This window comes from Ylistrum balloti, unplaced genomic scaffold (genome assembly GCF_031769215.1).
Source record: "Ylistrum balloti isolate Yb309-2 unplaced genomic scaffold, AGI_CSIRO_Ybal_v1 Utg370558, whole genome shotgun sequence".
NCBI lineage: Eukaryota > Metazoa > Mollusca > Bivalvia > Pectinida > Pectinidae > Ylistrum > Ylistrum balloti.
Window position 1 is genome coordinate 601,985 of NW_026782351.1, and position 13,230 is coordinate 615,214.

General features: G+C 35.4%; 1 protein-coding gene across 1 annotated transcript in view; it reads left to right on the forward strand.

Annotated features, from left to right (window-relative positions):
* LOC132556310 (polycystin-1-like) overlaps positions 1-6,962 on the forward strand; it is a 76,865-nt gene extending 69,903 nt beyond the window's left edge. Inside the window, exons 32-42 of the mRNA XM_060220693.1 lie at positions 67-305; positions 679-792; positions 1,080-1,324; positions 1,776-2,084; positions 3,004-3,221; positions 4,158-4,243; positions 4,635-4,922; positions 5,137-5,271; positions 5,531-5,848; positions 6,150-6,341; positions 6,564-6,962. Of these exons, the coding sequence (XP_060076676.1) occupies positions 67-305; positions 679-792; positions 1,080-1,324; positions 1,776-2,084; positions 3,004-3,221; positions 4,158-4,243; positions 4,635-4,922; positions 5,137-5,271; positions 5,531-5,848; positions 6,150-6,341; positions 6,564-6,962 (2,543 nt within the window). The remainder of the gene's footprint in view (positions 1-66; positions 306-678; positions 793-1,079; positions 1,325-1,775; positions 2,085-3,003; positions 3,222-4,157; positions 4,244-4,634; positions 4,923-5,136; positions 5,272-5,530; positions 5,849-6,149; positions 6,342-6,563) is intronic.
* Positions 6,963-13,230: the final 6,268 nt, after the last annotated feature.

Genomic DNA, 13,230 nt, shown 5'->3' on the forward strand with positions numbered 1-13,230 from the left:
ATGTAGAAAAGTGTTATTACAGATGTGTATTTGATATTCATTGGTGGGTGTGTCTCTCTACTTTAGATGGTGTTGTCGGATCCTTTACCATGGAGGGAAATGACATACGTAAGAAGAAGTCGGGATGTACTCTGCCTCCCTGGTGTGTGTATGTGGGATATTTCCTGTGTTTCTGTCTCAGTGTGCTATCTGTCATTGTGGTGATGCTTTATGGTTACCAGTTAGGAGCTGAGATTGCTCTGCAATGGGTCTTAGCCCTGCTGTTCAGTGTAGCTTTCTCCTTCCTCATGTTTGAGACCCTCAAGGTAAGTTGATATGATACTGAAGTTTTGATGACATTTAAAAATGCTAATAAGCGAAAAAACATGTTTGATCTAGAATAATAAATGAAAATTGATGTCTTAAAAATATACCAGAGGAAAATTATAGGGAACATATTCATTTCCTTAGTGAATTGAAAAAATTCACATGTGGTAAATCAATAAATTAATGTGGTAAATCTATAAAAATAATATTTATAGTCCCTGATAATTTTCAGTATATATTTAAAATTGGATAAATGTCTGATATCAAGAAACTTATGAATTCATCAATAAATTTTGCCAAATTTTCAGAATTTGGATACAGACTGTTTCTGTAAGGAAGATTTGATTAGGGTAGAGTGTGATTCTTTTACAGGCTCTCTTCATGGCATTATACATTGCTGGTATTGAGAAGAAAGTGGATCCTTATGATGAAAATGATGTTATTGATATTGAACCAATCGTCGACAATGCTGTGGAAACTGTCAAGGTAATATGCTTATAGGGGAACATGGCTTGTTAAGTTACAGTTATGTCCAAATATTTGTTTTATATCTTAACTTAAAAATCACTTATTTCAATTGATGAATTTTTTTTAAAAAATCAAGATAGATTTAAGGTCTTGATAAAATCTGAATAATTCAGTGTACCATTAAAGTTTGCACACCTTTTGAGTTTAAGACAACAGTTACACCGTTTTCACATATTGTCACCTGTGTATCTGGATCTATATCTTGATCAGGCATTTGTTATTTATCAACACATTTTGGCCCACAGGAAATGAAGTTCAAACCGCTGGCTGGTTTCTCCTTGGTGAAGGCCAGAGAGGAGGGCCAGAAGGTCCAGAGGATGCGTCTGATGCTGCGCCAGTTTGTGGCTTACATGTTCTACCTGTGGCTGCTCATGGTACTGTGTTATGTGAACTTTAGCTCCAGCCAGTACTACTTCACCTACAGCACAGAGAACCACTTCATCAAGACCACTGTATCCAACGACACATACTCATTCCAAAATATGACCAGGTCTGTTTATTAGGGTCTTGTAAATTCAAAAACCTTTTAATTAATCAAAATAATCATTGAGATTGAAAGATAATGCACAGAGTTTGTTATTAAAGACTTCCCTGAAGTAGAAGTTGTTCGAAAAAGAGTATGTGAAAACAATTTTATTTAGCAATGATTATTCCATTAATGATGACAAAAATGACATTTCAGTTGAAAATGAAATTTTAGTCACAAGAAAGCTGGCTTTGTAGTGTTTCCCTACTGGAGCTGTATATTCTCACCATACATCAATGCTGTTACAAAGTTTTAAGAAAACTGATAATGCAACATTGCTGCCAGTTTCTTACTGTTCTCAGTCTGTAAGTCTGACGTTAACCTATAACTTTAACTCTACTTGTTTTTGATAAAAGACCAGAATATTTGTAGAAAGTATGTGGAACATGATAGACTGATTAAATTTTTCTTATAGTATCGAAGAATTCTGGGTGTGGAGCCAAGAGGTCCTTTCTCCAGGGCTCCACTGGGAGGAGTTTGAAAACTACACAGAATATGCCACACTCCTAGGGACTGCCCGACTCAGACAGGTCCGCAGTCTGACAGAGAAGTGCATGGCCTATGATTCCTTAATAGTCTTAGGCAGTCCAGACTTTCTGTCAGGAAAGACCTGTGTTGGGTCAGGCAGCTTTGACGAGGACCAGAACTCATACGGAGAAACATGGACCAGCAACCAAGCACAGAACCTATCTTGGAATTACTACACCTCGGACCTGACTGGCAGGTAAGTATCTCAGTAATCACGACAGGATGAGTCGATCACTGTATCAGAGCAGTAGAGTAACATATTATCACTTGTTATGGCATACAGCATTGAATGATCCATCCAATTGACTCATGTGATTACAATTACAACTCCTTCACTATGTGAAAGCAGATGTCTCAAATGTAAGTTAAGCTTTTTAGTTTGGGTTATTTATTAATTAGATATCATTCTTAATTTTTCCTGTTGGTTGAGTTAACACAATTTAAATTCAATTTTCCTTTGGAAACAAAGGATAAAGAAAATATTCATATTTATCATCAGTGATGGACACATTACATTGATATATAATTGTACTTGTATTGATGTGTATATATGTTCTAAGACACCTGAAGAATTGTTTTACAGTGGGTTTTTAATATCAATTTACTTTGTACAATTTATAAAATGATATGGAAACAACTCTGAATCATTTTTGGATAGGAAACTTAATGTGTTTTGGTTATGCATCCATCTGGTTTGCAGTCTGTCTGTCAATCTGCACTTCTTGAATAAAGAATAGAAGAATGCAAATTACATGCATATAATTATTGTTAAGACAGTTTGTGATCAAAATTAAAACCTTTTTCCTGCAACTTTCTTTTTAGTATATATGAAATAATTTGCAAGGTACATTTCAAAGTAGAAGTAAATGTGATCACTTGGCCCATTCTCATGGAATCAATAGGATGGATCACACAATGATGTATTGTTTTATGTCCTTATATAGACATCAATGCTAATAGGGTTTTTTTTGCTATATTTAGTTGTGAAATTAAAAACTGCTGCAAAATCATGATGAAAGCAATATATATGTAGAACATTTAAAAATGTTCAAGATTTATAAAGAAAGCAATGTTCCTTATATTATTGATTACATCTATATTTGCTGTACTTTCAGTAAATGGCGACAGGGAAACGTGTTCTCATACAGTGGTGGCGGGTATGTGCAGTTCTTAGGCACAAACTACACTGAGACCCTGTCCATACTACAAGACCTACAAGCCAAAGACTGGATCAACCTTCATACCCGTGCTGTATTTGTAGACTTCACCATGTACAATCCTGCCACTGACCTGACTACCTATGTGAACCTCCTCGTAGAACTTCCTCTCACAGGTACTTTAACTTATCAGTCTCACAATCTAATGCATCTCTCAGGTTTTTAGACAAAATCATCGGCTCATTGTCTTGTTGCAGCATTGTAACATATTGCAAGACTAGATATTTCTGCTGATTGGACTGTTGTGAAGTAGATAGTTATCATGCCAAGATCCCAGTATCCAGGAACTTGAGGGTTTGAATAGCAATACATGTATTTGCAAAGAAATGTATAATGTATACACAAAAATCATTAAAAAAAATGGTGAAAAGGACCATTATTTTGACAATACATACATGAGCATACATCAAAAATCTGCCTAAGTCATATACAAAAATCATTCAAAAACTGGTAAGAAGAACCATTGACAACACATACATGTGGCTAAGTTGTATTTAGTCTGGTTTTTTATTGATCTTAGGTCCAGTTAATAAAAGTTTAGGTCATTATTCTTTGATCTGTAGACACCATAGTCTTAGCTCACTCAATCGTTTTCAGATATGACATAGTTATATTCAGTGTTAGATCAGCTTTCTGTTTTAAGTAGGCATAATTACTTCATATGTGAGATAACATTCTATCACAGAAAGATCAATTGTCTTTTGTAAGTAGGGCAATATTCCATGACAATTAAGTTCCCTCAGGAATAAGACAATCCGCCCTTACAGGTAGGTCAACCTTCCCTCAAGGATAAGTTAATCATCCCTTACAAGTAGGTCAACCTTCCCTCACAAGTATGTTAACCTTTCCTCACAGATAAGTCAATCATCCCTCGCAGGGAGGGCAACCTTCCCTTATGGATAAGTCAGCTTTCCCTCACAATTAGTTCAACATTTCTTCACAATAAGTTAACCATCCCTCACAAGTAGGGCAACCTTCCCTCATAGATAAGTAACTTTCCCTCGCCAATGGTAAAGCCTATCAGTTGTTATTTGTCTGATTGTCTGTTAAAGGTTCTGTCAACACGTCATATGAGATACACAGCCAGAAGTTACTACGGTACATTGATGATATTGTGGACCCTTTGCTGGTGTGTGAGGTAAGTCATGTTGTGTTAAATTTATTATTGGATGATCTTATGGCAAATCCTTCCCTTCAGTATTGTCTTGCATTTTCAGTCATCTGTAGGCAATAAATCATTGATAAGGTTGGTGCCCTGAATTTGGAAAGTTTACAATAACTGACATCACATAGAAGGTTTCCATTTGAACTTTCTTCTCCAGGAAATCACACCCATTTAAAACTGTGCTTACATTGGTATTTACATACTCAAAAGCACAAACACAACTTCCAACCCTTACACAAACATAATCACACACACCCTATCTCCCACCCACATGATACATTCATTAATTCATTCAATCAATAAATATACAGTTTCCTTTCTATATCATTTTATTGAATTTGTCATTTTTTATGATTATGTACAGGCAATCCTGTTTGTGGTAGTAGTGTACCTGTGGATACATATGGCCCTGTTGATACGAGATGAAGGCTGCTCATTTTTCACCAAAGCCTGGAACCTTTATGAGCTACTCACCACAGTGATGGCAATGGCAGTCATTGGACTGTATGTGGGCTGTGTGGTTCAAGCAACCTTCACCTTTGATGAGTACCTGGCTAATTCCTCCAGCTTTGTCAACTTTGAGACCACCATTGATGTCCATTTGTCCATGAGATACACACAGGCCTGGCTTCTCTTTCTACTCATGTTTAAGGTATGACACAGTGGGGCATCAAATTCTCAGGACAGAGCACAGGGCTATTGTAATTACATTGTACTGATTACTATTGGGTATTGGTTTTCAAACTTTCACTTTTATATATAAACTTTCAGACTGAATGTGAAGTAATTAAGACAATGAAATAACTAATATTGTCGAGAATCATACATCAATTTAGTTGCTATATTCAATTTTTATTTATTTTCAGGTCGTGAAGCAATTGAGATTCATTAAGGTCCTGTACATCTATGAGAAGACACTCAGTGAATCAGTAGGCAAACTGTTCGGTGTTGCTCTTATATTTGCCATCCTCTTCCAAACACACGGAATGCTTGCCTACTTGGTATGAAAAAAAATATATGTTTTTCAAATATACTTTCGTATTGACGAATGTAAGTTTCTTTTCTTCTCATAAATATTCATCGGCATGAAGGGTTGAAATTAAATTAATGAAAACATGTGATTGATAAGAACATGTATAAAGGTGCTGGACTGTAGTCAGTACATTGTTTTATGGTTTGTAAACATTTTATATAAATAGCGCAACAAAAGTTTTCTTACTGTTTTCCTGTTGGTACTATGATAATGTATGTGCATTGCAGTGGTATGGACCTTATGTTGGAGGGTTTGAGAGTTACTGGCATACACTGACAACACTACTAGGAGCCATCCGAGGCACATTTGATTTCTGGTTGCTGTTTGAGCATAGCCGAGTCTTCAGCCACTTTTTCTTCTATTCCTTCTACATCTTCGTGTATGGTTTGACTATAGGCTTCATTGTGGCCATCTTGTCAGACACATACAAAACATTGCGCTCACAGATGTTCTTCAAGTCCACACTAGACATGCAGGATCATGAAATGATTGACTTCACCATGAAAAGGTTCAAGATGTGGGCGGGGATCACAAAGCCAAAGCCGGTGAGTAAAACCAGTTCTGAGTGGTAACATGACTTTGCATGGACGTTGGCTTTGAAATGTACAAAAAAATTCTGTAGGATCTGTACCACCAAAGGTTAATTACTGACATAGTTATCTAATATTTATGAGTCATAATGATTCTCTATAATAGTGTACTACAGAGGAAGACCTGGAAGCTCATGAGTCCATTTTCAGCCATTGGATGTCAATTTCAAAATAAAACCAGGATCAAAGAATTGAAAATGTTAAGTGTCATGGATTGAATTTTTTATACTGAAGTGATTTATCATTTGTGTGGTAGGAGTTTCGTGCAGTGCGGTTCCCCGGCCTTCCCTCGGTATCCAGCAGATGTACATCGCGAAGTTCCACCAGATCGTTCAGCGAGACTTCAATTAGTTCTGATGGTCTGAGTATGCTGTCGACAGGGGGTTCTGCCAATGCTGCTGCTCGCTTGTCTTCTACCTGGCAGGATGTGCTCCGCACAATGGAAAGAGTAAGTGACACATTTTGTAAGCTGCCAAAAGATCATCGCACAAATGGTGATATGGTGACATCACTGATTTAAAGGAAAACAAAATGTCCTGGTGTATTCCTTGATTTAACCATTTAATGGTTTATATACAATTATTGTACATACTTGGTCACATTTGTTATAACACTTTTTCTACCACTCATCTTTTTGTTTTGCTGATATTTCGATTGAACTGTTTTTAAGGTGACCCATTTAGATGTTATTGAAGAAGATCTTATAAAGAAATGTCAGCGAGAGATTGATGAATGGAAATGGCAGAACCGTATCAGTAGCATGGAGAAAGAAAATGATGGTCTCTTGAATTGGACAACAAAAAAAACTCCTACTACTCCCAACACTCGTACTACCAAAATACACAAAAGAGTTCCAACACAACCGCGCCTGACTGCAAAGTCAGAAGGAACAGCCAAAACACCACCTTCAAAGCCAGTTAAGGGAAAGGCAACACCAAGGGCATCTCGCCCCCTCAGTGATCAGGGGGGACGAGCAGCACAGAGGATGGAACAGCCTGGCCCATCACAAGACAGAAAGTCAGTATTTGACTTCTTCAAAAGTGTAAAACCATCAAAACCTGCATGGTAAAAACCCTGTACTTGCTGTGCAGTTCATATTGTGTTCAATATAAAGTTATTTGTTCAACTTATTATTTTTATTAGTAGTGTTATGATTAGTGTATTATTTATAAGAAGCATCATGGATTTTCATCATTAGCTATTTTTACACAACACACAAGTTTGTTTCATTGTTATCTATCTGTGATAGATATCACTTTGAATTGTTGTTTTTTTGTTAATCTTCACGGAATCAGCTCCATTATCTCACATTGTTTAATTTCACCTGTGCCAATTTTTAATGGATTTGAGAAAATTCAAAAGAAGAAGATTTCAAGCGACAGTATAAATGTTTTATTGTGAGACAGAGACTCGCTCTAAGCCACAGAACTGGGGAATTACCTGTGGAAAAATGCTACTAAAGCTGGGAAATGTGATTCATTTGATGTGTGAACGACAAACGACAATAGTGAAGGATTTTCATTCACACAATCAACTGCCTTTAATCATGAGGAAAATCGGTTGACATGTGGTGTGTACTGACTTGATATTTAAGACATACAGTTTTGTATGAGTTTGACGACTGCAAATGACCATTGAAATATCAGTCCTACCTGTAACACATGTAAGAGCTATGATAGGGATGAATTATAGTCACTACAATGATTTAGTCGCATATTCTTTCATGTAAAATAGGCTTTTATGCACATTGTTTCTAAAATTTGAAAGCATGAAATTTCAATGTTCAGATGTTAGTTTTAAAATTAACAATTTCAACTTTGATCGCAGTTATGAAATGTATACTTTTAAAAAATTTGATTAGAGTTTTGTTGATAAAGTTAATAAGCGTAATTGAAATGTGAGTTGTTGTAAACGATGATTCATCTCGGCTCTGTTACAGATGTCAGTACAGATGTTTGTACCCACAGTTATCCTGGTGCTTGTGTGGGTGCTGATTTACCTTGTCAGTATTTACTGAAAGGTTACACAAGGTAGTCAGTAGTTGTTACAGATCTATTACACATATTTTGAGCAGTGCACTTAATATAGTGTTGTAAAAACATGACATTGATATATTGAAAAATGAAAAATATTTGTATATACCAAGATACTGCCTAGACAATCATCAAGTTTGCTGTGACTTATCTCCCCTTAGTAGACCTTGTGTGGTAGGTATATATCATAGCCTAAGGTTATGTTTTATCATCCAATGGCCTTACATATTAAACTATAGTGAAACATATACTTTCTAATATGAACTTACAATTCAAGTGACTTATTTCTTGTGCCTCGAGGTAGATTTCCTTGCCAAATATTATAAAATTTGGCAAGCTTGTTATATATTTGAATTCATCAAATCTTTCCATTTTCAGCGACCAAAAACAAAAATTCCAAAACACTATCCACTGACTTATTCTTATGGTTTGTGACGTGACATCTCCATCAACAATTAACTCTGAAAATTAAATAATTAATGAATACAGATAGTTTCTCTCTAACAGATGTTTAAGATATGAATTTTTTCGTACATTGTTGAAATATTTTGAAAATGACTATCAATTCTAGCTTAAAGTTAGAGATTTGTTTGTAGTAAAATATTAACCGTCCAAACTTTAACCAATTCTACAAGGTGCACTGTTGTCCACCGTTTGATTTACACCGTCCATATAAGATATATATGCCGTCCAATGATAAATTTTGTAATGATATTTTATACATACTCTGTATCATAAGTAAGTATTATCAGTACATGATATGATAATTATAGGTTTTATATATTTATTGTTCATTATCAGGGGATGTAGGGTTTACTGTCCTGTGGTAAAGTATATATGCCGTCCCTGTATTTAGACTTGTTTTTGTGTTGGGTTAGGGCTACCTCCATGTCATAGATCATGAATTTGTATTGTAGAATAATGTGCCAATTTTTATGGCTAAGCTGTCTGTTAATGTATTGTTATAAATCTTATGTATTTTATTGAACCACATTCCGAAAACAAGTTGATGGTTGATGTCAGTCTCATTGAAATTCTAAATAATGTGTAATTATACCTTGTTTAGTTAAACGATTTGATATTATGGATGAGTTTCATTTTTATATATGTTTCTTAGAGTGGGAGGGTATTGATGAGAACCCCTCAACAGTCAGTCGTGTCTTAAATTACTCTGATGAAATGAATGAAGGGAAATCCTTTATTCATTGTTTTATGTGCTTTACACCTTCATAATAGGAGAGTAACCTGAAGAATCACTCACTTTTCTATCTATGAATCTGTTCAGCTGAAATGGGAAAGTATAGATGAGAACATTTTTTGTGTACATCCAAAACATCTTGTGTCATTATGGTGGAGAGAACAGATAAGTTTGAAAAGGGATGGGGACCCTTGATTCAGTATAATGTGTATTTCACTGTTATAATGAGTGTAGATGAGAATCCCTGGCTTCAGTGTAAAGGTGTCTTACACTTATTATGAGTGTAGATGAGAATCCTTGGCTTCAGTGAAAGTTGTCTTACACTGCTATAATGGGAGTACTGGTAGATGGGAACTCCTCACTTCAATATAAATATGTCTTAACATCTTGCACTTTAAAATGGGAGAGTATCGAAGAAAGTGTTTTTCATTGTTATAAAGGTGGGATCAGATAGGCACCTCTTAGTTGTCTGTTGTTAGTGTCTTACACTGCTATTATAGGAGGTTATGGATGGGAACCCCTTAGTTCTCTAAAACTAAATTACAGTGCTATTATAGAATGTGCAAGGAAACCCCCAGTTATCTTTTAAGTGTCTTCAACTGTTATAATGGGAGGGTGTGGATGGGAACCTCTTGATTGTTTATTTACAAGTGTCTTATGCTGTCATAATGAGAGTGTGGAAGGGAACCCTGCAGTGTCTTATACTGTTTTTGTGGTAGATTGTGGATGGGAACCCCTTGGTTGCTTATTTACAAATGTCTTATGCCATTATAAAGGATGGGTGTAGATGGTAATTGCGTTTTACAAGTACCGTATATATTATGCTGTCGTAGTAGGAGGGCAGACAGGAACCATGCACTTCCCATAAATAAAGTATCTTACACTGCTATATGGGAAGAAGTGGATGGGAAAACTGCAATGCTGATAAAGTGTCCTGCACTTTTTTTAACAGAGGGTGGGGATGGGAACCCCGCAGTTCTCATAAAGTGTCTTGCACTGTTTTTAACAGAGGGTGGGGATGGGAACCCTGCTGTTCTCATAAAATGTCTTGCACTGATTTAAGAGAGGATGTGGATGGGGAACTCCTTAGTTGTCTTATTTTTCAAAAAGTGTCTTACATTATCATAATAGGAGGGTGTGGATGGGAATCCTTCCGTTGATCTTTTACAGGTGCCCTGCTCTGGTATAATGATGGGAGGGTGTGGATGGGAATCTTTCAGTTGATCTTTTACAGGTGACCTGCTCTGTTATAATGATGGGAGGGTGTGGATGGGAATCTTTCAGTTGACCTTTTACAGGTGCCCTGCTCTGTTATAATGATTGGAGGGTGTGGAAGGGAATCCTTCAGTTGGTGAGGTAGAGGGAGGGGGGGTTCAATATGATACTTAGGGTGGTGAGATGTTAGTTTTTTATTTATCTCTGTTGGATTATTTTGTTCGGGGGTATTTGCAACCATGATGGAATTTCCAATGGTATTGACTTAACCACAGATGCCAACTTGGTAGATGAATTGCCAAATGTGATGACCCGTTGATGTTCATTCATATTCTAACACTGTGATAGTTCCTTCATATCTAGATGCTTGTTCATGATCTTATCCTAATTCATATTTAAGTCTTTAGCATACCTGACACAATTTTAATCAGAATAAAAATCAAAATGCAATAATTTCTGCTTTCCCATTAATTTCTGTTACAATGTGTGTAGGTTAATATGGAATGTGCCAACACCCATTATCACCAGAATATACCCTATCCTATTACAATCACATGGGTAATATAGGGGATAAGCTTTGTATGAATGTATGCTCAATTTGTTATTATTATATTGTTTCTCTTTGTCCTTAGAATTGTTGATTTTATACAATTCATTAGTGCTATTGTTACATTTTGTTATTGTCAGATGAAGATGTTCAGTTTCAACATCAAACTATTTTTTTCTGTTACTAGAGTTTTTATAACATCACAACTGGAACAACTTATCCTTCAATATTTGTCAATCTAAAAATAGAAAGAATGAATAAGATTTAAGAAAGGAATCTTTAGCTATTGGTACCTTTTAGGGTGAAAATGTGCCGGTAGAACTTCCAGAACTGAACATCTTCTATAAGTGGATGGCAGTCTTCCACGGTAGTGTCTTGTTACCATAGTAACATTGCACAACATGTCTGTCGTCCTAGATCTGGCACTGGTTGCCGGCTGGCAACATTTACCTAACCTATTGTATATATATTTTTATCTACATCAAAAGAGTGATTCTATTTTTAGGTGTATAATTTATTCATTTAAAGGCATATTTCTACAAAGATACTACCTGTTTGACGAATGTCATTAAAGCCTGTGCTTTTGACTGAACCTTAGAAACGTGTTGTGTTATTTCTGTTATCCCGTCCGCTCACACCCTCCACATCATCGTGAACACATTACTTCACTGTCCATCCACACACTTTGCATTAAAGTCCATTTTTTTTTTAAACTATTTATTTTGTACATTTTAATGACAATGGTCTAAAAAAAGGAGAGGCAGATTATTCACCAACACAATACATTTGTTTTCTCTTTAAATTAAGAGAATATTGTATATCCACCAATGACACTTCACTTGATATTAAATTTGAAAATATCGTCTTGTTCAAAAATAGTTATACCATGCTTTAATCATCTTGTTAGATTCATATCTCAAGTTGGCAGATTAGAAAGAATGATGTTGTTTAGCTGTGCCACCTGGCCCCACTTGTGTAAAACATTTCAACTTGAGATTTCTTCAAGTCGAGATTTTCCTCAGCCGATATCTCCTCGAAAACGGCTTGTATAAAATTTTCTCATGGAACAGGAGGAAGTCATCAGCCTGAAATTTCTTGAGGAATTTTGATACAAGATATTTTCAAGAAGATATTAACTGAGGAAAATATGGGCTTCAGGAAATCTTAAATTGAAATGTTTTATACAAGTGGGGCCTGGTCACTTGAAATTTTCCTTAGTTCTTGGTTAATCCTGAAATTTATTCCATCTGTTACGGGATATCATAGACATCAATTTTTTTCAAATTTTGTAAAGCACCACCGAGTGGTTGAAAATAAAAGGAAAAGTATAATTTGAAACAGAAACATTCTTTACATACCGAGTACATAGACAAAACAAACGAAAGCAGTATTCTGCATATATGCTACTCATTTTAATATAATCTAATATGTAATCCTGACACATCATCATTTGATATATATATAATACTTAATGGTTATGTATTTAAGTAGAACACTGGATTTGACATGACAAGGAAATAGATGGGATATGAAGTGGTATGATTACAATATTGTGGTCAGTTCTGGACAAATGTAACCAGCATCCTGTAGCTAATACCCAAATACTAATTTTTTCAAGTATTATTTTTTTTCTAAATCTCTTAAAACAAATCTCTGAAAAAGTCAAGATCACTTGTGGTGTTCAAATGACTTATGGTTGTCAAGAATATCAATTCTGGACTTGAAAGTGGTAAGGCTTGACAAAGATAAAAACTAGGGCAGCATTGCTTTTTACTTTACTCAATAATGACACAGCATTGCTTCGTAAAGAATCAAAGGTAACACTTTCAAACTTGATATTGTCAAATGTTTCAAAAAGCTGACCCCAGCAGTCATGATTTGAACACTTGGTGAGATTTGGACAGAATGAGAAGATATATCAACAATTTGTCGGTGACCTAATTACCAAGTTCTTGGACATGATATTTTGAAAATGTAAGTCAATAATGCAAACACAATCTGTAAATAACAATAAAATGTGTGGTGACTTCTTCAAAATGTGCCCATACATGCAAGACATCAACACAAAATGTGTTTATGAAATGACTACAATTTGTCAAAAACATCACCAAATCATCATCACAATGTATCAATGTTATCAATGAAATCAAACAAATGATTAATCAAAATGCACTAAAACTACTGAAATATTACGATAATCATTTCAAATATGATTTCATACTCGTATATTAATGAGTTATAATGAATGAATTCTCTCCAAATATAGCAATGGTTTAATTATATTCAAGCTATGCTGTGTCAAACACCATGTTCATCTGGATGATAACTGGTCCCATGATATTTT